Genomic DNA, 26,279 nt, shown 5'->3' with positions numbered 1-26,279 from the left:
TATGTGGAATATAAAACATGCTGACACAAATGAACTTATCTACGAAACAGAAACAGACTCATAGGCAAAGAGAACAAATTTATGGTTGCCAAAGGGGATACCAGGAAGGGGGCAGGGGAGAGATAAATTAGGAGTTTAGGATTAACATGTACACGCCACTACATATAAAAGAGGTAAACAAGGCCCTACTACATAACACAGGGAACTACACTCAATATCTTGTAATAACCTATAATGGGGCTTCCCTGGTGTCTGCCTGCCGATGCGGGGGACGCGGGTTCGTGCCCGGGTCCGGGAAGATCCCACATGCCGCGGAGCGGCTGGGCCCGTGAGCCATAGCCGCTGAGCCTGCGCGTCCGGAGCCTGTGCTCCGCAACGGGAGAGGCCACAGTGGTGAGACGCCCGCGTACCGCAAAAAAAAAAAAAAAAAAAAAAATTCTAACCTATAATGGAAAATAATTTGAAAAAGAATATATATACACAAATGTATAACTGAATCACTTTGCTGTATACTTGAAACTAACACACCATTGTAAATTAACTATACTTTGATAAAAGAGAAAAAAAAAAACTTCATGTTGCAGTTAACCCAGTTTTCTATAGGCTGACGAATCCAAGGACGCTATTTCCTGTTCAGTGTCCCATCTCTCCTATTTCTTGTTCATGAAACCAGTACTGGAGGTGGAGTCAGGCAACAGTCCACACTGTAACATGGGGGCCCCCAAATTTCAGAAACTGGCTTCAAGGATAGAGAGAGGAAGGGGGAGAAGGAGGCATCTAATCAAAACCAACTTTGTGGTTACTTTGTGGTTGTCACACTAATGAGGTCGTCCACTTTCTGGTTCCAGCTGTGGAATTTACTGTACCACAGCTGCCATTCAAAGGAAGAACAATTCTTCCCGGTTTTGCAGAGAACAGGCCAACAGCCATTATCATCTGTATACATGTCGGTATAGGGACACACACGCATGCACGTGCTTCTATTTGAAAGTAAAAAAGTAAAGCTTCCACGTCCATCCATAAAAGCCCCCCGGGGCAAGTTCACTGGAAAACCCAGCAGCCTCGGAAGAAGTAATGAGCCCACGCGTAAGGACCCACATGCTCACAAAATGAGTTAAGTATCATCCCAATGTTTACACCGAGGCATATGCACTCTTTCAATATTGCTTTGGACAAAAATACATTAGGCTTTCTAGGATGCAAGAGTCCTAAAAGGCTTTAGAAGCTGGGTTGCCACTAAACAGACAAAACCTCCGAGAACATATATAGCAGTAACACACTCTCCAGTGAGATGTGGCCTGAAGCACCCAAATCACGTAACTGGTCAGCCATGTAGAAATGGTCAGAAAAAGCATCACCAACGCTTTAAAAACATCGCCAGACATTATTATATGCCTCTTATAAATAGCATCTCCTTCCAATCCTTTTAGTCGTACCTCCCATTGGAGGATTTTTAAGAGAGAAGAATATAAGGGGAACAGGAGAGGAAATTCAGTTAGACCTGGCAGTTTCGCCCACGTAAGCAGTTGAGCGCCTTTGATTCAGCCCGTGAAACTTCCCGGTCCTTAAAACAATGCAGCCTCACCGGGGCCTTGAAGGCTTCCTATGGTTCTGGGATCAGCGGTCCACCCTGCTCACGGTCTGGCCCTGCCCACCTCCAACCTTGTGCTGATTGGAGGCCTTTCCCTTCCGTGAGTTCCGTAAGGACAGGAATCGTGTCTCTCATTCATCTCTGCAGCCCTCACGTCCTGCACAGCAACCAGCACACAGTTGAGTATGCAGTCAAATATTTGCGACATGAAGGAGTAACGGATTACATGGAAGACTACCTCAAACCAACGGCCACACCTGGAAGTAAATGAAAACTATCCTTTTTAGTGAGGATTCATTATTTTCACTGATTCTAGGGGAAGAGAAGGTTGTCTCGTAGTTTTTAGAAGATGCAGTCAGAGAGTTTCAAGGACCCTGGTCATTGGGCTGTGGATTCATCGATTCTTTGATGTTTCCCACCCAAGTCATCTCGTGTTGTTTGACACGCATGAGTTGACTCATGGCAGGTAACAGCGCAGAGTCAAGCTGCTGTGGAGGCTGAGGTGATTCCTACCATTCTCAGGAAGTGGCACTGGACCTGCCAGATGCATCCTCACTCCGGGGCCTGATGTCTGGGAGGGCTGACGCCGCGCAGAAGAAAAGACCCCTGCTCTCTGGTCACCGGGCAGAGCTGGTCAGTGCCAGCCACAGAAAACATGCACTGATTTGTGAAGCTGCGCTCTGGGCACTCAGCGCTCATTTTCATTGAGGTGTCTGTCCTGGCCGAACCAGACCTGAAACTACTAAGGATATGAAGCCATCTTCATTTTCGCCGTTAAACCCAAAGTGAGAAAGCTTGTAACTGGCGGGTTAGAAATGAACAGATTACTCATTTCTTCGTTCCCTTTACTTTTGCTAGAAGATGGAAGATGAGGGTCAGTTGAAGCACTTTCTCCTCCGATGGGAGCTCGATTTCTAGGGGAAGGTATTCGCAGAGGTCAAACTATTTCCAATTTACGCCATTAACTGGATATTTATAATACTAGTCTTAACCAGAGAGGGTGGGGCTTCACAGGCTGTATGGGATAAATGTGAATCAGCTAGTCTTAGACAGGAGTCTTCAGGGTGATGGAGAAGTTAGAACTTTTTGAGACAGTTAACTATTTCACAACATCCTTTTAAGTGCACGGAGTTATTTTTCTGAATGATGTTCTCAGTTATGACATAAAAAAGACTTTTGCTATACATTTGGACAATATGTTTTAATCAGTTAGCCGTAATCAAGTACTATGTTTTAAGATGTAGCTGAGCTTTTGTGAATAAATATGTGCTTTATATGGAATTCTTATAGCAGTCTGAATTATTAAGTAAATACATAAACATAGGAACCATATACAAACTGAGGATGGACATTTGCTTTCTTATCCCTTTATTTTGTGTCCATCCCTCTGTATCTCCATGTAACTGTCAACCTACGGATATACGATATACTATCCATATACACTATAACCTTCCGAAAGCCAGCATTATTCATCCACCACATGGAAACTTCCTTTTAATAAGGAGGGCGATTAGAATTCTAATGGCTCATTAAAGAGCTCCTTCATTTATTCACTCCAGAAATACTTGTTGAGTGGTATCAAGGTGACAGGGCACAGATGTTGTGAGCTGGGAAGTGTGGCCGTGAACAAAACATACACAGTCCTAGACCTTCTGGCATTTGTATTCTAGTAGAGGGAGACGTATAGCAACTACCAGATGAGCAAGTAAACAGACGAATTTCGAACGGTGGTCCCTACTATTACCAGCCTCTTAGAGAATAGCATTTGAACTGGGATACACGCGTGAAGGAGATTTTTTTAGAAAACTGAATGTGTGTCATTACACACTGAAAAACATCTTTAGAAACTGACCCCATTACTATATGCACTGACAACACGAGAAGCAGATTAGGAGTAGAAAACATGTAAGTGTGCAAGTCAAACGGGTTTGGGGCAAACTAAAAAGCAAGGAATTGGAGGGCTGGTCCTCTTGCAAAACCCTCCGTGCTGATGCATAAAACAAGAATAACACTACGCTTTCCAAAACTGCTGTCAGATGAAAACAGTGAGCGCTTCTTGTGCCTGCTGTGTCCCTGGGTACAAAGCAGAGAGGAGATGCACTCCTGTATCTTTCCCTCTTGAGAAAGTTACCCTTTGTAGATTTCTTCATGCTGCTTCCCTTCCCGTCAGCCACCGGCCCTGCCACTTACTGAGGAGTCCTCCAGTCGGTCTTCAGATTTCACAAAGCGAAACTTGGAACAGAGCAAGTGAAGCACTAACGCTACTCCGGCTAAAGGACTGGCAGGTGGTGCCGGTCGTAATTCTTCTAATTATTGTATTGTTCCAGCAAGCCGATCTCATCTTGGGTTATCTGCATTACTTTATATGCATCAGAAGCTACATCTTATCCTAGCACACAGGGGCTGTGTACTGAAGAATGAGAGGTCAGATTGCAAGAGAGAAGACAGACTGGTGAGGCGCTGAAGGGAAGAAAGACCTGTGTGCCCGACGGCCCTGGTCACCTGACTGCAAACGGGTCTCCTGGGGCCTGACTGGACTTAGGAATCTCTGCTTCCAGCTCAAATGAGAATAATCAGATCTGTGGTAGCTCCTCGGAGGCAGGGGACAATGATTATTCCAAGTCAGGATACTGACAAAGGACTGGTACTAGATTACCTGGGAAAGGCGAGGAGATGAGGAAACGGGTGAAGATGCCAGGGTAAGAATAAAGACAGCACTGAGACTATCTGTGTACCGCTTTCGAATCTAAGTCCTGTAGAGGCTGTGAAAAGTCACGGTAGCTGGGCAGAGAGCAGAAGGGAAGAAAAAACGCTCACCAAGTGATTCTGTGTGAATATCATTCCTGTGAATTTCACTGTGGACCTCATTTCCACCACTTTGATGCTATGACTTCTAGTCGAGCCACATAATAATATGATTTCAGCAAACTGAAATAAGGTCGATGGCCACCTCTGAGCCCAGGGAAATCTGCCAGGAGTGCAGAACAGCCAGGCCGTGGTTTGGAGATGGGCGCACTTCCTCGGAGACAGACTGGGGTGATCACATTGGGGGTAGCATGGCCAGGCCCCGGTAGCTCATCCTCCGGATGGACCACCAGGAGTAGTTCTCCTGCGGCTCTGCCCGTGGGCAGGGTCTTCATCCAGGCCCTGCCCATACACACCAGCTTTAATAAAAGGTACCCCTTTCCTCTACAGTGGCTGTCTTGTCTGTAGTTTACTAATGTGAAGACTGAATTTCAGAGCCTACAGGCAAGTAAGGTCTGCACAGCTGGTGGCAAAGCTGGAATCTGACTACAGTTTTGCCCGACTCCAAAGCCTCCCTTCGTGTCTACATCGGCTAATCCTGAAACAATCCCCTCTGTAAGTACGGACTGCTATCATACAAGCAGAGTTATTTGCTCTGTTCCGTGTTTCCACACTTTCCTGACCATATTAAAAGACACATGCTGCAGAAAATGACATCATATCAAAATGGGGATTTATAATATTTCAACCTTAACTTGCCTGCCAAGGAGGATTGTTGATAGCTGAACAAGCAAAGAATTAAAACCGTAATGGAAACATTAAGGACAAAAAATAATGGTAGTCATCATTTCTAGTAAATATGGTATGTGACTATTGCTAACACATTTTTTCTTTTTCTGGACTGTTAGGGTTTCCCTAATACGTATATTCATCATGGAAGACCCATCAATTCCTTTAGACTTAAAACCCTTCTGTCCCCTTTTCTTTCTTCCTCCCAATGCATACTATTCCCCCGTGAGACAAGACTCACGTCTGGTCTTTTTTCTCTTTTTTGGTCATGTCGCACGGTCTGTGGGACCTCAGTGTCCCGACCAGGAATCGAATCCACACCCCCTGCAGTGGAAGTGTGGAGTCCTAACCACTGGACTGCCAGGGAAGTCCCACTTCTGTTTTTTTGATTTCTGTCCCTGTCCTCGCAAGTGTGCCCAAATCAGGTACAAAGTTGGTTTTCCTTCTAGGGAACTATAACTAGTAAGAAGATAAAAAGATTGCCATTACTCCCTGTCTCTAGGAAGGGGATTTCATTCCTGAATAAGTACGATTTCTCTAAATGGGCTGCTAACTGATGTCTGCAAAATAATTCTTTTCGGCCCAATAATTGGCTCTGGAACTCATCGTAGTGAAATGTGACCTGCATCTGCATCCCGGGTCCTCCCCGGTGTCCTGTTGCAATCCTTCCTTGTAGGTAGTCAGTACCGCAAACGCAAGGTGCAGGCGAGCAGTGACGTTTGGTTAAAGAAACACATCATGGATTTGGGGAAAATACATACCTGATTGCACTTGCAGATAAGTGGCCGTAAGAGCCACTTGCTGAAGAGCTGCTGCGGGAATTATTGAGAATGGTGACCAAGGAGTTGGGAGACGTCCTGATCATGGTCTGAAGGTCAAAGCTATGATCGGACAGTGGTGATATGGACAGTGTACGTTTTCGGCTTGGCCTGGCTGACAGCCGGGGGCTGGGGAATCTGGTGCCTGTTGTATAAACAAAACAGAACCTGATTACCTGCGGCTGGACTCTGTACCCATTATCTGCTCCGACTACCCCGCGTGGAAGAAATGAAGGATAAGAAGCCGGCGACTGGCGTTGACAAGTACCTCTCTCCTCCACTTGTGATCTACTGGGTACAATTGAGGAAATTAGGGAGAAATATTTATCTTCCAGGGGCTTACCTCGGGGGAGCTCTGTTTATTAATGTGCAGACAAAATGATAAATTGCTAAACAAAAGGGAGAGACTTTTTATGTGTTCTCCCGCTCATTTCCAGTGATTTATGAATCTGACAGCTGCTTAGATATGCTCATCATTAATTCACCGCCAGCGACAAAGACAGTGGTTCCCACAGTCGCACCGCACTCCACCCTCCCCACCGCAATGCACACCGTTTTAAGGCAATGAGCCGAAGGGAAAAAAATGAATTAAAGTATCCTAAGATTAAAAAAATCCAGCTTAGTTATGCCCGCATTTCCCCATGATTTCTGTAGTTATCTGATCCACGGAATACTTACGGCTTTACTGACAAAACTGATAAATACGTTATCCTAAATTAATGGTTCTCGATGCGGGGCAGGGGCAGGGGGGCGATGTTGCCCCCAGGGGACATGTGACAACATCTGGAGATATTTTGGTTATCACAACTCACGGGGTGCTAGAAACATCTAGAGGCCAGGGAAGCTGCTGCACACCCGGGAATGGGCAGGGCAGCCCCCCCGCCATGAAGAATCGTCTGGCACCCGTAGTGCCGAGATGGAGGAATGCTGCCCTAAATTCCCCATAATCTATACAGCCTAAGTCCCAAGAAACATTTAAAAGCTTGGGACGTGGTTTGTTTACAGATTTTCCAAGGTTGGGGGAGAAAAACCCTGCAAGCATTGTAATAAGATAACATGAGTCAATTTTAAGCCTCTGGTTATTAGATCAATCAGTCAATCGATTAATTAATTCTCTGCATTTATAAGAGTTTTGAGACTTCAAGAAGATTCCACTGATGAAGTTCTATTCTGGAGGTTAGTAAATCACACTTAAACACCTGCCAACTTAATACAATGCTTTTTACATGGAGAGTTAAAAATTAAATGTCCATTTGCCTTCAATTTGGTAGGTGGTAGAGATTTGAATTAGGGCAGAGCTATGAATGTGGCCCACAGGCCCACTCCTGCCTTTTCTAAGGTCACATTTATATTACAGAGTCATCAAACTAAAGTTTAATGACAGAATGAGAACATAATACCACTAGGTAAGAGGAAAATCAAACATGATACTTTTAAGAAATAACGGAGGGTTTCTATTTCAAAGCATGGGTACACCTGCTTACAGGGACATGGCAATTTTGGGGTCCCCGGAAAACTGAAGTAGAAGGTAAGTCTTCTTTATAGAAAAAAGTCTAGGCACTTGGTCTCCAGAAAACTCATTGGGAATATTTTCTTCACCAGAGATGGACCTGGATACAAGATAACAATCCAACATATGCTTTAGGATAATTTAATGAAGTGTAATAGATGGATATGAAAGACTCTATAGATAATATTATAGAGATGAATAGATATGCTTTATAGTGAATAAAAAATAAATCACAAACTGGAACTTAGTACCATCCATGTATATGAAACTGGAAAACCAATCTGAATGACAAATGTGGTACCTACTCAAAGCTTTCTTTCAGGCACATTGAAAACTGAATTTCTTCATTTAGAATAGTTTCATTACCAACCTGACTTAGGCCAGGGTCGTACAAAAATAACAATCCCACTATGTTCACAGCTCTTAGTATTTAAACCAGCATCTTACTTTTATTATGGCATCTGCCTTACACATAAATGTCTCCTTTTTACTCACTATGAGAGGCTAATTTCATCCTAAAAGTTTTTCAGTGAAGAAACGCATTCCACTTCCAAAGGATTCCAAGGACAAACCAGACTTCTGGTCAGTTTCCATATCATCCTCGAGGGTAACCATTCTCAGTGGGATTCAGTGATCCCTGGCAGAGTTAGAAGTAACAGGACATTCCAGATAGAGCTGATTTCCTGATTTTTAAAAAAACACTAAATAGATAAGGAGGCCGTCTGAGGGCTATAAAACACCAGAGGCCTATATCCCCATCACGTCATCCAAGGACAGAGCCCAGGGCCTGGCTTCATCCCTTCCATGGAAGCCTCCAGGTTGCCCAGGGCCTGGATGGTCCGGCTCCTCTGCTTTTCCCTCCAAGATGGGTACTTATTTAAGTCAGTTTCCACCAGTATAAATAGTGTGGTTTTCATGAGTGTCTAGGATTTCTCTAGGATATTCCTTATAGGGATTACTTGCTCTCCTGTCTTTAAAGGTCACTAGAATCCCAGAAAGTAGAATTAGAGCCATAAAACAGACTTGTTCATTCTAATGTGCAACACATAAATACTCTATCCTGAAGCTGGCTGACACCCAGGTAGGCCCATTTAAAAGTCAGGTGCTCATCTGAATCCAGTTTATTGCCGTTTCTGCTAATGGAAGAGTCCTGAAGAGCTGTAACAGTGGATCAGAATGACCAGCTCGATCCCAGTTTGCCTCTGGTTTTGCTACTGCAGAGCCAATGTAGGAATTTAAAGTCATTTCACTCCTCCCTTGCAAAAGTCTCCTATGATTTAAATTTAAAACATAACATTCTGGTTATGTTCTATTAAACTAAATGCTATTTCAGCTATTGTAGAGGGCAGGGATATAGTACTTTACGCACTTTCCAACCCTTTATCATGCTCTTCCCAACCCCCTAACAACGAAGCATAGAAAGACAAAGTTGTCAGCATTTGGGGCAGTGACTTGGGGTCATCTGTTGAAGGGAACAGCTAAACTACGAGGTGTGGATTTCAAAACTGCTGAAAGAGAAGTGGCCCAGTTCTTCACTGATCCTACGGTTTCCTTCTTAAATCTAAGCCCTAGCATTCTTACTGTTCCAACACAGATCTCTCCTATCTGGCTTTCTGTTAATTGTTTTGTTTCTCTATTCTAATAAAAGATTCTGACAAAGAAAAAGGAGGTTTCTTTTTATGTGATGAATGATAGGACATCTAAATTCCTAGTTAATGACAATCAATTTACCACATACTCTGGCAAATTAAAATGCCTTTAATTAGTTTTTACAAAGTAAAAGGGTAGCTTCATCCTTTATTTAGATAAAAACTGCCATTGCCTGACTAAACACATTCTCATCAAATAGAGAAGGCAATATGGGCTGACCTTTCAAGGATTCTCTCTTATTTTAATTCTCTATTTGCAGATTTTTAAATAACTAATTTGCATAATAACACTCAACTTTTTTCCCCAATAATCCCTAATTGAAATGTGGTTATGATGAATCTGAAATGGAAACTCTCTCTTCTACAAAGCGGAAAACAAAATCCCTGCGGAAGATGTAACACATTTCTCTTACTCTGTGTGTGGTAATGAGCTCCCCATTGGAAACCCACTCAAGCTGTGTTCGTATGTAACACAGCTAAGTTAGCTCATGACAGTAAGGGGACCAAGGCTGTAGATTTTATGCCCTGTGGACCAATCATTTTCTCTCTATTCTAAATCTGAGAACTGAATTATCAACCACTAATAGAGAGTAGACCAAGGTCCACCCATTGTCACAGAAGAATCCAAACAGACCCTACATGGAAAATCACAAATTAATCACTGCTACTAGAAGAAACAAACAAAACCTCGAGCATATGTCCTACTCAAACCCATACTGTCGTCGTATTCAAAGGGTTTCGTTATGTACACCTTGGTTGATGTTTCAGGTTCACTTCCTGGCACCTGGCAAACGGATGTGGACTTAAAGAATCCGAATAAATAAGAACTCTTGGATGTTCTGAAAAATAATAATCATAGGCTCTTGTTTATATGTCTAGAGAAGTGACACAAAGGACATGTCATAAGCCTTGAGGGACCCAAAATAAAGTGATATAAAGTACAACCAATGTTCCCATTTTCTTCCACTGCTAGGTAGAGGGCTAAAAGTAGCCCTTCCCGATGTGGAAATGTTTTTATTTTTCCTACGTAAAAGGTCTCAATGAGACAGAATTTTTTAATGTAAAGAAAACATGTGGAAAATGAGAAGAAAATAAGTCAATGAAAAATGTAAAACCAAGTATAGGTCTCTTTTTTAGTTAATTTATAAAGCATAAAATCTATAAAACCAAGGAATGACTGGACGAAGCACATTCGTCTAATCAAACACGTTCCCTTATTCTGCTACCAAGACAATCAGGGCTGACTAGGTTTTTGTGTATCTGCTAAATTACAATCGCCTGTATCTTCCAGTTCACTGATATGAAGTGAGTTAAGCGGGAGTCTCAGGATGGCCACATCTGTGGAAGCTTCCTGGGAAACCAAGGCAACCAGAGTCCCAAGTATTGGTGGTTCCTCCTCCTCCGGTTTGAAAAGTTAGGTAATCAACCCATCTTTGTATCTTCCTCTCCCTTTCATGAGTTAGCTTGGCCATGCCCAGGACTACAGAAGAGGGGCCCGCCACTTACTATCCATGGCATGAAGATACTCCATGTGGATGGCCCCTGCGCCGGCGGTGGCAGCGGAGGGGATGATGTCTGCATAGGGACTGCGCTGGCCGGCTAACAGAGCCATCTGATGATAGTACTCCGCTGGGCTGACTCCAGCGTGGGGGGCTGGATGGAAGAGGAGACAAGAAAACATGGTTATTAGTTGAAAGAAGGCCAGAAAGAAGCTTTTCCTGAGACATCCCAAAGCCCGTTTGCCATGCAGCCCACATCAGCCATTCCTTTTACGGTTCTTCCTAGGAAAACTTCCTGAACTCAAATCGTGCTTTCACTGAAGTCTCCCAGATATCACTGATTCGAAAATAAAACTGAAGGAAAAGAATAGAAAAAATAAAATACATGATAAAACTTTCGAAGTGAGTTTGAAGAATCACCAGGAATTCCAAATGATTAAATTGTATTGGGCTGGCCAAAAAGTTCGTTCGGGTTTAAGTAAAAATAAAAGACATTCTTCATTTTCACCGAGAACTTTATTGAACAACGTATTCATTAACCAAACGAACTTTTTGGCCAACCCAATATATGTGTGCATGTATCTGTACACTCATTCCCCTATTTTGCTCCCCCAAATAGAAGTGTCTTGGGAAGATCCCACATGCCGCGGAGCAACTAAGCCCGTGCGCCACAACTACAGAGCCTGCACTCTAGAGCCCGTGAGCCACAACTACCAGGCCCGCGTGCCACAACTACTGAAGCCCGCGCGCCTAGAGCCCATGCTCCGCAACAAGAGAAGCCACTGCAATGAGAAGCCCGCGCACTGCAACGAAGAGTAGCCCCTGCTCGCTGCAACTAGAGAAAGCCCGCACGCAGCAATGAAGACCCAACGCAGCCAAAAATAAATAAAATAAATAAATAATCTTAAAAAAAAAGTGTCGTATAAAATCACTGTATGTGCACAGTTATTTTTTCACATTTCTTACAGTCGTAAACAACTCAGATAACCATGACGTCCTTCACGACATACTTAACATACATCCTTAAGCCTTCTGGCAGGAGGGTCTGAGTCAGCTCTCAGGAACTGGAGGACCCTGGGTCACGAGTGGAAAAGGCAGCACAGCTGGCTTTAATAACACATGACGGTGGCAAGCTGCAATTTTGTGTTCCATAATTTTAAAGCTCTTTTTTTTCTCTTTTTTTCATTACAAAATCAAAAAGAAATACACCTATCAATCTGGAGCAATTTACTGGCAAGCGTCAGCTCTATAGCAGTGGGATAATGATCGGTTTCTGCATGCCAATTTATGTGCCAAAGCTGCAGGACGCTGTAGCAGTTCTGAGGGTGGTCTCCAAATACACTAAGATGTGGATGCAAATCCCAGCTCCACCTCTTACAGCTTCACAGGAAGTTGCTGGGAGCAGTGAAGGCAATGGTGCATGGAAAGTGCTTAGCACATAGCATTCGATCAATAAAAGCTAATTTTTCATTATGATGTAGAAACACTAGCATTCTAGTGATAGGTCTGTGTAGGCTTTACATTTGTGTCCATGTACTTTTTAATTTTTTTTACTGAAGTAGAGTTGATTTACAATGTTGTGTTAGTTTCAGGTGCACAGCAAAGTGATTCAGTTATACACACACACATATATATTCTTTTTCATATTCTTTTCCATTATAAGTATTACAAGATATTGAATATAGTTCCTTGTGCTATACAATAGGTCCTTGTTTATTTTATGTATAGTAGTGTGAATCTGTTAATCCCAAACTCCTAATTTATCCCTCTCACCCCCTTTCCCAAACCATATGTTTGTTTTCTATGTCTGTGAGTCTATTTCTGTCTTGTAAATAAGTTCATTTGTGTCATTTTTTTTAGAGTCTACATATAAGCGATATCATATGATATCTGTCTTTCTCTTTCTGACTTACTTCACTTAGTATGATCATCTCTAGGCCCATCCATGTTGCTGCAAATGGCATTACTTCATTCTTTTTTATATGTGTCCACATACTTCTCATACGTCGTAAAGACAGAGAGATATATACAAAAATCACAGACCACAAGAGACAAATCTTAGTGACCTGACTTGGGTATTAATTGGACTCCTGAGAGGCAGAACAACCAACCAAAGAATATTTTAGTCATATTCATCATCAAATACTATGGAAAGCAGATGACAAGATGTTTTAACTAGAGGTACCAACTTCAGTGGCCCCACTAAATGTCCAGAAGCCGGGCAACATTCCAAGCCCATCGTCAGCTGACCTCTCGACCCCTCTCTCCCTCTGTTCTTATTAGTCACTTCCATGAACCCCCAAGTATTCCATGGAGGTGACTTTCCATTTTTCCCACTAGAAAACCAAATCCAAAGCAGAACGAACTCCAATCTCACTGTTTTACAGTTTTCTTTTTACAGTGTGAATCTTGTCGAAATGGCAAAACTTCTTCATTAGGGACCTTGCAAGTATATTCACTGCATTGAATCAGAGGGAGAAAAGCGAGCCAGCAGCTATCACTGGAGCACAGCTTCTTGTATGAATGAGTGGATATTTACTGAAAAACCTCAGGAAGCGTCCATCTACTATCCCCACCATGCACGGCCAGCCTCGGGAAGCATCTGAGCGGAGAATGTGGACCGTGCTGCTGGGTGAGACGGACTGCATAGTGTGTCTCTGTGCCCCAACACAAGCATCAGAGATCTGTGGTTTGCTGCAGAGAGCTCATAATCCTCTACCTGTCATCAATACAGCTTACGCCATCCTGGACCTTAACTCAGACGCTAGCAATTGTGGGCAAATGAGTTTGTACATGTGTGCGTGAGATGGGAAATGCTCTTCCTGAACCAAAGGAGCATTTTATCATTGGGCACTTGTGTAATGCACAGGTCCAATTTAAAACAGTCAGGTGACAAGTAATTGGGAGGCCAACAGAACAACAGGAATTTGGAGCTTAAGATGAACATCAAGTATAAGAGAATTAAAGTCAAAGTTTGTTTCTTGTCCCACCGCATCCCTCTTGCAGTGTTCATTTGGTCAAGGACAGAGGGCGCATACAACAGAGCCGGCCCATCACGTTCTCTGCGACCTTGCAGCTCAGAGCGTGGTCCCTAGACCAGCAGCACTGACATCACCTGGGAGCTTCTCAGAAGTGCAGAACCTCAGGCTGCACCTGGACCCACCCCAAAGAGAACAGTATTTTATCACCATCCCCAGGGGATACCTATGCGCACCGGAGTTTGCAAAGTGTGGCTCCAGTGGACACATCTGTATACACGTGTCCTTCAGACATGCAGCACAGAAAAGCGTTCATCAGAAGGGGAGCAAAATGTGCTGGTTACACATGCACAGTGTGGGAATGGCAACAGGGCCAATCCAAATATACGTGAAGCCACAGGGCAGAGCAGTGAATGAGCGCAAGGATTTGGGCGTCAGCGCATTCTGGCTCTGAGTACCACCTCTGCCACTTACTAGCCAGTGAACCAGGTTTCAGGTTACTTGGACCCTCTGCCCTTATCCTCACCTGAAAATGGACATAATATCCCACCCTCATGGAGGTGTCATGAGGCTGAAATGAAAGCACGTAATCACATCACTTAGCACAGCGCCTGGCACACGGGACTCAAGAAGCATCAGTTACTCTATGCCACGTTCCTGCAGAGGCATGACGTATGGAAGCAGACAGGCTGGTCTGAGACTCACCATCTGTGGGGCTCAGCCCGCGGGCAGCCGAAATCATGGAGAGGGACGGGCTGCTGTGTAGGGACCGGATGTAGTCCATGTAGGGGTTGATGTAGGGATGCGGAGGGCTGAAGGGGGACTCAGAAGCTGCAGCGGGATTCCGATGCGGGGAGATCCTGATGAAGGGCAGGTCGGAATACGTGGGGCTACTAGATAAGGCAGAAGGCCTAGGTAAAAAGAAAAGCACACACAAGAGGTATACGCATGAGACCAAGAGCTCCGTAGGCAGAGGCTGTCTGTGAAAGAAAATAAGTAAAATTTTATGTGAACTCAAGGCGTCTTGGGGGAAAGAAGATCAGGCATATACATTTCCAGCACTAGGACCTTAAGATCATGGTGACATCGTGTAGGTAGAATGCTACTATGCAATTATTTGGGCAAAGAAAACGGACCTCTGAGAAGTTTCCTGGCACTCAGAATATAGGAGAATAAAGCCCTTTGGTTTTCCTCATGAGAAGAAATTCTAAACAGGCATCTGAGCTTAAAGTAGTTGCTGTGATTCTATTTTCCATTTGACCTGGATGTTAATTTTACCATTGAACGTCTCTCTCACCATCATGGTACTGCATTAAAAAAAAAAAAAAAAGAAGAAAAGAAAGAAAGAAAGAAAAAGAAAGAAAGGAAGGAGGGAGGGAGGGAGGAAGGAAGCTAGGAAGGGAGGGATGGAGAGAGAAGAAATGAAGGAAGATTCTTCTGGTCTGGGAGTCTGTGCATGCACATGGCAGAGATGCCTACAAATGAGAAAAGAGACTAATTGCAAAAGTCTGTAAGAAACATGAAATTGACACTCTATACATAGGTGCTCCGGCTTGAGCGTTCTGGGTCTTGAGGTTGTGAGCAAACCCAGTTTCACAGATATGGGTTTCCCTGTTTTGAAGGCAGCCCCCCTGCTCCGTGAGCCGCAGCCCTGGGAGGCAGCTTCCTCTCACAGCCGTTCTGCACGTGGCTGGCTTCCTGATCAGCCGCGTTCAGTGAACAATCCGTAACGAAGCGCTCCTGGGGTTAGAAAGTTGGAAAAGGTCAGGGTTTTGATCAAGCTCATGCCCTAGTTATAATGAGCCAAGGTAGACTGTAAGCTTCTGGCTGATGAAAATAAATGCTAAGGCACACCTTGCTGCCACCATACCTCATCCACTCCAGGGAATTCCCTCCCCAGAGCCACCCCCAAGCCCCAGGGACAGGCATTTCTAGAACGGCCGGTCTGTGGAACCCCCCCTCGCCGCCCTGTTCCTCCTCTAATAGAAAACGTTTTGTGTGGATAATCCAGTGAACTGGCTCTGACGGGCTGAACACTTGTACTTTCCCTTTTTTCATTCACAGAGAATATGGCCATAAAAAGGCGAGACTGTGATAGAGAGGGATGTTCTGAGAACTGCAAACTCCTCTTGTGGCGCTGGCTTCAGCAGTGAAAGGAAAGGGAGGACAAACAAATTCTCTCCTCCCGCCTCCCAAGCAAAGGCACATGCAGCCGCAGCTGGGCTCTGGCCCCCAGCCCCGTCAGAACAGAGTCCTGGGAGAAGCCAGCTCCTCGAAGGGCACCGAGTTAAATGAACCCAAAGCTCAGATCGTGAATCTTCTCAGTAGAAAATCAAAGAGGTTAAAACACACGGGAGGGAGAGGATTTTCTTACTTGTTCCTTCTTACTCTTTTTTTCGTTTTGAACTTAAAAAAAAAAAAAAAAGAGGCTTTTTATTTGTTCTTCAGATGTCACTTTGGGTGAAATAAAATAAAAATCCAGAGTTTTCTAAATTTACATGTTGGCAGAGTGAGAAGTCACCCCCTGAAAATAGCTATTTCTTTTCCAAACAACTTGAGGCTTTCCATACGCACTCAAAAATCAGTAAAAATTCCTTGTTCTTAAATAGAAATTGGCAAGACCTATGAGTCTATCCTATTTTAGCTCTTTACTACAAAATAAGTTAGCTCTGTGTCACGGGTTAAGTCTGACGCTCCATTTAGACCTGTCACTACCTTAGAGCACACCAGACGCTCGAATTCATTCATTCATTTTCTACCACAAAGGAAAATCGATCCTTCCAATCCGATTCGCAAGTGATGATTATCAAGGAACAGGCTCATTTGTAGATTTATGATGAGAGACAGGTGCCGCAGAAATATAAAAAAGCAGACCTTTCAAGACATCCATGAGATGATACCTCCTAGACAAGCTTTTCTTAGGATCCACGAGAAACTCAGTCTGAACACTGTGAAGTAAAAATCAGTGAAGCAATGACATTGCTAATTGGTTTCTTCGTGAGGCAAAAAATTGGAACCTGTAATTTGTCTCAAGTTCTAGAATTGAGCATGGTACTAAGAATATTCCCAGAAGCCTAGATTCCATTGCAGAATCATGGATGGAAAAAAATCGGCACTTAGAACAGCATGAAGATTATAGATATCGGGCTGGGGTGCTCACCAGTCCCAAAGAAGCAGGGAAGCCAGGAGACAGCTGATGCGTTTCTCTCCTCGCAGATCTGTGGATGCCTGATGTCTGCCTCCCCCCCTTTCACTTTCATTTGACCTGTTCTCACAGGAAGACTGAGGGTAACTAGTCGATGAGTAAGGAATCAAGATCTGGACACATCTTCCCCAGCAGGAATGCTCAGGCTCCATCCTCCCTTCCACACCCCTCAGGAGCAACAGCAGAGAAGAGGGTTGGTCCCTCCAGGATTTGGAGACGAAGTCAGGAAACTCCACGCACTCTGGTGAATGTCGTACCCATGCCTGTCCCTCCCCTCCGGAGATGATGCTGGGAAGGCATGGAGTCACCTATTTCTCAACGAGATGGTGGGACATGCTTTCAGACAGGAATGCAACTAAGAAAGCTGCAAATGGAAACAACCTAAGTGTCCATCATCGGATGAATGGATAAAGAAGAGGTGGCATTATATACAATGGAATATTACTCAGCCATAAAAAGGAACAAAACTGAGCTATTTGTAATGAGGCGGATAGACCTAGAGTCTGTCATGCAGAGTGAAGTAAGTCAGAAAGAGAAAAACAAATACCGTATGCTAACACATATATATGGAATGTAAGAAAAAAAAATGTCATGAAGAACCTAGGGGTAAGACGGGAATAAAGACACAGACCTACTGGAGAATGGACTTGAGGATATGGGGAGGGGGAAGGGTGAGCTGTGACAAAGCAAGAGAGAGGCATGGACATATATACTACCAAACGTAAGGTAGATAGCTAGTGGGAAGCAGCCGCATAGCACAGGGAGACCAGCTCGGTGCTTTGTGACCACCTAGAGAGGTGGGATAGGGAGGGTGAGAGGGAGGGAGATGCAAGAGGGAAGAGATATGGGAACATATGTATATGTATAACTGATTCATTTTGTTATACAGCAGAAGCTGACACAGCATTGTAAAGCAATTATACTCCAATTCAAAAAAAAAAAAAAGAAAGCTGCAAGATATCAACTGCCCTAAAGAAAAGAACCATCTAGTAGTCAAAGGCCAGCCACCCCCAGGATACAACAGGAAGATGTTTAATGAGGGTCATTCAGGGAAGGGTCATCAGGAATTCTCGGGACAGCTGAGTCAGACCATCAGAGCAGTGGTACGATGGGAGGGCTCAGGGCTGAAGGGGAACCGACGTGGATGGGACAGCAGCTGTGGGACCTTGGCCGTGATACTCACCACCTTCTTGTCCTAAATAGTCCAATGGGGAGGATACCTACCTCCTGGGGGTCTTGGCAAGTGAATATAACTAGAGCCTCATGTACTGAGCTAGTATCTAATAAATGCTGAATACGTGCATACAACTTACTTCACAAACTATACTAATATATTCCACTCCTAATATATACACATATACAACAGAGACAAATGTATATATGTACATATATACTCATACATACACATAAACACACACACGCACATGAGGGATGGCAAATATAGCATACTATGTGATTTTCAAACACTGAACTATTGGAACCCTTTTTTCAAAGCAAATCGTATGGTGTGAACACACCTGTCTGCTTTGTTCCCCAACCTGTCCGTGTCCCGGGAGCATCTCCTCGGGGTTCCCAGGACCTCCACTCAAAATCATAACACCACACAAGGTGGTTAAGAACATGAACTCAGTTATCGTTACATGCAAGAGCTCTGAAGGACCTGGACTTGAACTCAGGCTCATCCTTGACTCTGTCACTGAGGCGTGTTTCCTTATACACAACGTGGAACAATGACAGTGCTCTGCCAGGGCTGCTGTCACCACTGGCACAGGGCACTCAGTAAAGTTCTTGGTGGTTGCAAGAACCGTCCATCAACTTTTTTGTGTGTCACCTGTTTTCAGTTCAGCAAACAAATGTCCAAAGAGCAAGACTTTTGGAGACTGGTGTTCTCATGTCCTTGCTGTTCAATTTCTCACTGAAAGTTGATGACTTATTCATTCTGTCTCCAAATCAGGCTCTTGTGAGTTGGGCTAGCATGACCCTCCTCTAGCACCGAAGACTGACAAGAATGGCTTTCTAAGTCATCAAAGCCGAGCACCCAGTCTTACACTACAATGGCCGTGGCAGCCACCTGACATGGATGTAAACATACATAAACTACAGTTTTTCCATAAAGCTGCTTTTAACCTTCCCTAACAGAGTCATTTCCAAATTCTTGGCATCTAGATCGTTTGTCATTTATTTTGCTTTTAACTGTAAAGCAAATCTGAAAGGGAAGACGTTACATTTAATAGGCAGATGTGTATTCACCGCTGGAAGAAAGAGCCATTCAAGTTGACGGCCAGAGGGGTGAATTCTATTGAACAAAGAAGAGGTGGGAAATGTCAGGAAGGCAGTCACCAAGTTTTCCATATAAATGACATATATCATTTCACAAACTACCCTAAAGTTGACCTGGTAAATATTTGTCAAGCTTGCTAAACATCTTCATGTGTGGATTACAGGCCCACGAGGAAAAAAAATTATAGGTGTCACTTTCTCGGTTTATATTTTTAGTAGATACACACAGAGATTGAATTGAAGATTACTGTTGGCCTCTCATGACTCTCTCTGCCTTTGTAGCTTTCGGTTCTCTCTTTTCTGGGGCTGTATGTGGCTCCATGTTTGGAAGGCAAACACAAACCATGGAGGAAAAGAAACAAACAACAAACAAACATTCCGGGAAGAACACTGAAATTTAGAACTGCTCCAAGAACAGGGATCCCACGCTATTTATGTTGTAGCCAAAGAGTATAGAAATAGGCCTGTGACCCCCTCAAACTAAATCATAAAACTGCTCTCTAGGAAAAAGATGTCCAAGTTGTAGAGGGTTTTCTGGGTGGCCAGAGCATCACCGAGGGGAGGAGCTATGGTTCCATGACCCCTGCATCTTGGCTCATGCATTTAAGACCCCAGCCTGCCCATCGAGGGATAACGTCCCCTATACTGCTTCCACCTCTCTGTCTTCCCAAGGCCATGAAGACCCTAGGCGTGGCTGCCATTTTGTTTCCATATCGCCCAATGAATAAATGAAGTATAGCTTCAGACAAGAAAGCAGATGGGAATTATTTTTATGTTCTCCCCAAAGACAATAAAGTAATATAAAGTTTGTGTTTGTTTGTGGAAATAATTTAACTTTGGATTAATCCTTTTATAAGGTCATGAAAATAGATTACAATGAAAAGAGTAGAGATTCTTACTAGAGCCTTTTAAACATTATACTATGATAAACTTAAAAAACAAAAAAACATGTATTGCAGAGAGTAACTGGACTTCTTAGTTAAAATGAAATATCATTATATAATCTAATTTGTTACTGCCTTTTCATCTATCTTATTGGGTTACTAAAATGCCAAGATTAAAATCACAGTATTCCATCACTTGCATTACCCATTATGAGAGCATTAAAGAAGGTTTATAGGTTGGATTATTACAATTCGCTTTCATGTTGCTTGGAACACTGGAAATGTACACATACCCCTTGCATTCTGCGGTACGCATGAGAGCTTCAACTACCCGAAGACTGAGATGCTGGGGGTTTTTTTTCTACATAAGTTAATTTTTGTTTAATTTTGTTCTTTCCGTAAAAAGTACACACTCTTCATATTCAAGTAGTGGCTTAACAGGCAACAAAGGGGAGCTACCCCTTATAATGTATTTTTAATCAACTAATTAATTACTCAATAAGCACAGTTCTAATAAACCAAATCTGTAATAAAACATGTTGCTTTCCATACAGCGACAGAAACAAATAACGAAAATGTCCGCGGCTCATACACTAGACACCGTTGGAAATCTGCATAGTCCTGAACTTGGTCTTTTTCTCTATTCAAGGTGAGTTTTCGGATAACTGCTGCCCCGGAATCATCACGCGCCCCTGCAATGTACACATGGGTGTGCTGGTTATTTCCCACTTTGCCAGCCTTCAACCCGGAACCTCTGCATGCCCTGAAGGCTGCACTCTGTGGTCTGAATCAGCAGGCTCCCTTTCCCTCGGGATTCCACTACGCAGATGCACCGGCAGGAACTGGCGGCAGAGGGGAGACAAGTCAGGGTATGAACTCCCCTCCCTTCCTTCCACTAGTTACAGTTCTGCTGCTGGCATTCTTCCCCGCAAGGGCCCCGCTCCCCAAGTGCGACCCTTCTTCCTTGGCTCTAGCCCTCATTGCCCTTGTCCTCTGCTTGCACCTTCAGGCTAGGGCTGGTAACCTCCTCAAACTTTTGCTAGTCCTGGAGGCTCTACTATCATTTTCCGAGCCCTTAACCTTGTCCACACCTCTGGAAATATCTGCTCCATGGAACTGCCAGGGAAATTGCTAGCTGATAAGATGGTTCAGTTTCAAATCTCATTTTCATCTTCTCTGCAGGTAAAGAGTATTTCCCATGAATTTTTAACTGACCTAGGCCTTTTACAAGTTTACCATATTGGATTTCAATTTTGAAAAGCTACATGTATAACCACACAGATGAATATTTCAATGAGATGTTCATTCGATATACATTTTATTGAAAATACATTTACTAAGAATCCATTATGATTTTAGCACTTTGGGGGATTTCAAGAAATATAATATATGGTCATTTGGTCCCTGCTCTCAAAGAGTTTATAGTCAAATGGGGGGAGGCGAAGGCACACACACATAAAGTGTATAGAGAACAAGTCTTATCTGATGGGTCAAAATCCATCAACAGGAGCCTTCCAGGATGCCGTCTGGTTACGTAAAATATGCAACATGAACTGTGCTACCAAGAGTAGATAAGATTTGGATAGAAGTAGCCACTGAAGGTGAAGGGACATCACTTAATGTACACGTTAATGCTAAGAGGCTGAATATTTTCTTAGAGGGAGAATTCAAGGGCTATGGTTGATTTCTTTAACAAAAAAAAAAAAGAGAGAGAGAGAAAGGGAGAGAAATATTTGTTTTAATGGGGAAACATCATTTCAAGGGATTTGAGAATGACCTTCTTATTTTTTTTATTTTTTATTTTTTGCAGTACACGGGCCTCTCACTGTTGTGGCCTCTCCCGTTGTGGAGCACAGGCTCCGGATGCGCGGGCTTAGCGGCCATGGCTCACGGGCCCAGCCACTCCACGGCATGTGGGATCTTCCCGCACCAGGGCACGAACCCGTGTCCCCTGCATCGGCAGGCGAACTCTCAACACTGCGCCACCAGGGAAGCCCAAGAGCTGTACTATTTAATGTTTAATAAGAAAATATACATAAAGCCTTTAGCCGGGGACCTGTTACGTGGTAAGTTCTCAGTAAATGTTGGCCCCTATGACCAACACGCTCATTCCTACTGCTGCTGTTGCTACTAGAGCTCTGGGTGGTCAAGGCTAAAGCCACGCTGCTTTCATTGCATCCTTGTGCATTCCTTTCCTCAGTTCTGGAGCCGGCCTGGGTTCAGCTCTCCTGACATCCTTGGTGTCATCTAGGAGGGTCCCCCCAAACCTCTTTGGACAAAGCAAAGAGATTAGTGACTTTACCTGACCATAGTAAAATGGATGGGATTTTCTTTTTCCCCCTGAAAGTAAATTCAAGGGCATGATTATTCTGTAACTTCACTGCCATGAAAAAAGAAAACGTGGAGGTGCGGGGACGAAAATGTCAAAGTCTGATTTCTCTGACATTCCTGCCAACTTTCCACTGATTCTAATAGATTGGAATTGTTTGGAATTTGATGAATTACCAATACCCCCCAAACAGCAGGCAAAATGGCAAACTAATGTCCTTTTCCAAGAAGAAAACACACTTCAAAACAGAAAGATGTTGAAACACAGCAGTGTGGAGTGACCAAGGACTGAGTCTCATGAAATTACAGCATCTAGAAAATCTCTGGGTCCTATGGCGTTTGTTCCTCAGTGTTACATTTTCTTTCTTCTCTGTCTTCCCTTTCTTTTCTTTCTTTTTACTTTCTTTCTTTCCTTCTTTCTTTCTTTCTTTCTTTCCTTCTTTCCTCCTTTCTTTCCTTCTTTCCTCCTTTCTTTCTTTCTTTCTTTCCTCCTTTCCTTCTTTCTTTCAGGTGTTAACGTTTTCTGATAATGTAGAATTCTATCAACCATGACACCCTCTGGTAGGATTTGAGCCACAATACCCGCCAAGTATAAGGAAAAAGGACAGTAAAGTAGTACACAAGATTCAATTAGAACTGCTGATTTAATTAACTAAACAAACAAGCCTGTGCTTGTATCATTTACCTGGAAATTTCCACCATTTAACGTCAACAGATACTTAAAACATCTCAAGAGCCCCACGCCAGGATTTAAGTGAGACGCTCCCAGCTGGAGGCTTCAGATACTGAGTGGACATAATTAATTAGAAACAGGAAGTTAGGTTCCACAGTTTAATCCTTGCTTCACGTTGAGTCCTCTTATAGATGGTATGGAGGACATTTATAACAAAGACAGGGTGCATCTGGAATGCTGACCCAAGGAGAGATGAGGCTTCTGTTTTAACTGATAATTTTGTAAACATTACTTCAAGAACCAGCTCGAATAAATCCTTTATCCACAGCAGTCTGGCACGTTGAGCTCAGGTGTGTCTTCCAGGACAGGAGCTGGTGTGGACTTTTTCTCTGGGACCATCATCATCATAATCCTTGTAATTATGATGATGACTGTTAACTACAGACTAGAGTGTTTACTGGGTTGTCTCTTATCATCCTTGGCCAGATGCCTCTGACTCACACTTTCCCTCATGCTTTAAATCACCCCTATTTTAAGTGATAACAGAGATGTCCATCAAGGAACTATTATTATCTAAATAGCTCTCCTCCAGAAGAAGACCCCCCAGGTTTGCCAGGGGCCTCTGGCTTAGTAAAGGTGAAAGTAAGAGGCCCTTTTAGAGTGCCACGCTCTTTCGATTTAACTGGAATTAGATCTTCTGAGACTCTACTTCATGTTGATCAAGACTTTATATCCCAGGCACGCTTCTTGATATTCTAGACTTTTAACCCTTCTTGAAATGGAACAGGACCCTATGGTCTTTGCTCCGCCCCCGCAACCCATGTCCTCTGCCTGCCTTTTGTCTGTGGAAAACTTTAGCCAAAAAATAAGTTTAATCAGAGGAGTGAGAAAATGGAGAAACAAAGGAAAGCAGTCAAAGGAGACCAAATAATAATAATTTAGTCGTTAAGCGTAGTCAAGGACTTTTAGTTCCTTCTCAAGGGCTATAAAATAAAGCAAACTTTCCTTTCCACCAACCTTGCCTCTTTATTGGCTTTTGAGCGGTGAGCAGCCGGACCCCACTTTCAGTTACATACTGAGGGTGTCAAACTTTTCCAAAATAAGTTAAATATGAAAGGTGTATATCTAATGATCTAACGTCCTGGGGGAACAATTTGTCTATATCATTCCATAGGAAAGAAGCATTAAGCTCTACATAAGGACACAGCAACGTCCTAGGGTTCTTGTCATCCTGGCTTTGGAGAACTTTGCTCCAGGCAAAGGGAATAACATCATGAGAGGCTGAAGATCCGTCTGGCCACTGGAAAAGGAAGCACACAGCCTCTTGCGGCACTCTGTTCTTCCTCATGAAAGCAAGTCTTCTGACACCGCAAGTAAGGATGGATTGAACTTACTGGGAATATCTATATGATGTGTGGAAATCACCTGTTCAGATTACCCCTCAGAGAACCTGCATGGGACCACAGCCTTTCTGAAGACAGCTCTTTGGGCTTTCCTTTTCTCATCTGTAAAACGTGAGGATCTGGATGAGATGATCTCCACTCCACCCACCAGGGTCAAAGTATCTTTTGGTCCTAAAATCCAACGTTTTCTGTGATTCAAACCATTTGTGTCCGTCTGCCTTTGAGCAGCTGTGACAATTCATGTGACCAAGTCTGTAACTTGAATAAAGTTTAGTTTGAACATTTAGTGACACTTCACTTGAGTCTCATTTTCCTTCTTTGCTCCCTCTTCTTTTCATTTTTAAAAAAAAATTTGATTGAAACATAGTTATTTACAATGTTGCGTTAGTTTCAGGTGTACAGCTGAGTCAGTTATATATATATTCTTTTTCTGATTCTTTTCCATTATAGGTTATTATAAGATATTGAGTATAGTTCCCTGTGCTATATATGGTAGGTCCTTGTTAGTTATTTATTTTATATACAGTAGTGTGTATATGTTCCCTGTGCTATATATGGTAGGTCCTTGTTAGTTATTTATTTTATATATAGTAGTGTGTATATGTTAAGCCCAAACTCCTGATTTATCCCTCCCCCTGCTCCCCTTTGGTCACCATAAGTTTGTTTTCTATGTCTTTTGCTCCCTCCTTTTTTTTCCCACATTCTATTTTTTATTGTTTAAACATCTTTATTGGAGTAGAATTGCTTTACAATGGTGTGTTAGTTGCTGCTGTATAACAAAGTGAATCAGCTATACGTATACATACATCCCCATATCTCCTCCCTCTTGCGTCTCCCTCTTTTGAATGGCATTGCCATCATCACTGCGACTGATGTCCCCCTGCCCCTGGCCACTCTGGTCTTCAACTTTGATATTTCTCCCTGGAGAAATGAAAGCGTCTGGCTTTACGCTGATTGGATTTGTATGATGATGGATGAGCAAAAATTGCGACCATGTGAACGGTTCGGTACTGAGCCTCAGCTTAAACCCTAAAGGAGCTTTACCAGTGAGTTCATGGCTATTAGATGTTTTTATATTAACAACACTTTTCCCATCCAGGTTTGTGCATTTTATCTTTATTCTTTCATATCCTGAAATTGCTTGGATAACAGAGAGGGTTTATATATTATACACACACACAGACACACACACACACACACACACACACACACACACACATATTTCTAAGAGCAGCCTGAACTTTTAGGGGAAATTGAAGAGGCTTTGTGTCAAGTACAGCTAAATCCAGCCTTTCCATATCAAACCTCTGCTAGAAAATTACTGTGCAGATGATAAGGCAGAAAGATATAATAAAAAGTGACTCTACTCAATTTACACTGCAATATTGGTATGACTGAATATTTCTCATTCAGGTTCCTGATAAAATCGCTAAACTGTATTGCAGATAAATAAAGGAGGCTTCTGTCAAGAATAAACACCATTAATCATGAAGTCTTACCCTCTGAGAGCCTGTGCTATGCATCTGCACGAATACACCAACACAACCAGCAGGCAACATATACTTCCTCGCTTTATACCCTTTCAGGCTGAAGTTGGCCTCCTTTTTCATTTCGTATGATTCAGGCAGCAAGAGCATTTTGAAAACACTCTCTTTACATTTTAACTTTACACTCTGCAACTGGGTCCTTTATTACAACATTGAGGAAACATCAGCTGGGTTCTTGGGGGAAAAAAATCCTCGACGATGAAATAATTTTTTGGTTGATTACAAACCTACACAGTCAATATATATATGATCTGTACTGTATTTCATCAAAGCTAAGATGCTATTGATCTAAAGACCCAGCATTATTTTAGGAACCACTCAGAAGGATGGTTCTTCCTTATCACCTTCAATTTTTACTTTATACTTATGAAAAGAGTTCT

General features: G+C 43.1%; 1 protein-coding gene across 2 annotated transcripts in view; it reads right to left on the bottom strand.

The window, feature by feature from the left end:
- GLI3 (GLI family zinc finger 3) overlaps positions 1-26,279 on the bottom strand; it is a 285,323-nt gene that overhangs the window by 75,904 nt on the left and 183,140 nt on the right. For both annotated transcript variants that reach the window (XM_067745853.1, XM_067745854.1), the window contains 3 exons: positions 14,285-14,490; positions 10,609-10,755; positions 5,887-6,088 (listed from right to left, as the gene is read on the bottom strand). In XM_067745853.1, coding sequence (XP_067601954.1) covers positions 5,887-6,088; positions 10,609-10,755; positions 14,285-14,490 — 555 coding nt within the window. The remainder of the gene's footprint in view (positions 1-5,886; positions 6,089-10,608; positions 10,756-14,284; positions 14,491-26,279) is intronic.

This window comes from Pseudorca crassidens, chromosome 8 (genome assembly GCF_039906515.1).
Source record: "Pseudorca crassidens isolate mPseCra1 chromosome 8, mPseCra1.hap1, whole genome shotgun sequence".
Taxonomy (NCBI): domain Eukaryota; kingdom Metazoa; phylum Chordata; class Mammalia; order Artiodactyla; family Delphinidae; genus Pseudorca; species Pseudorca crassidens.
The sequence above is the reverse complement of the archived record's forward strand: the minus strand, read 5'-3'. Positions and strand labels throughout refer to the sequence as shown.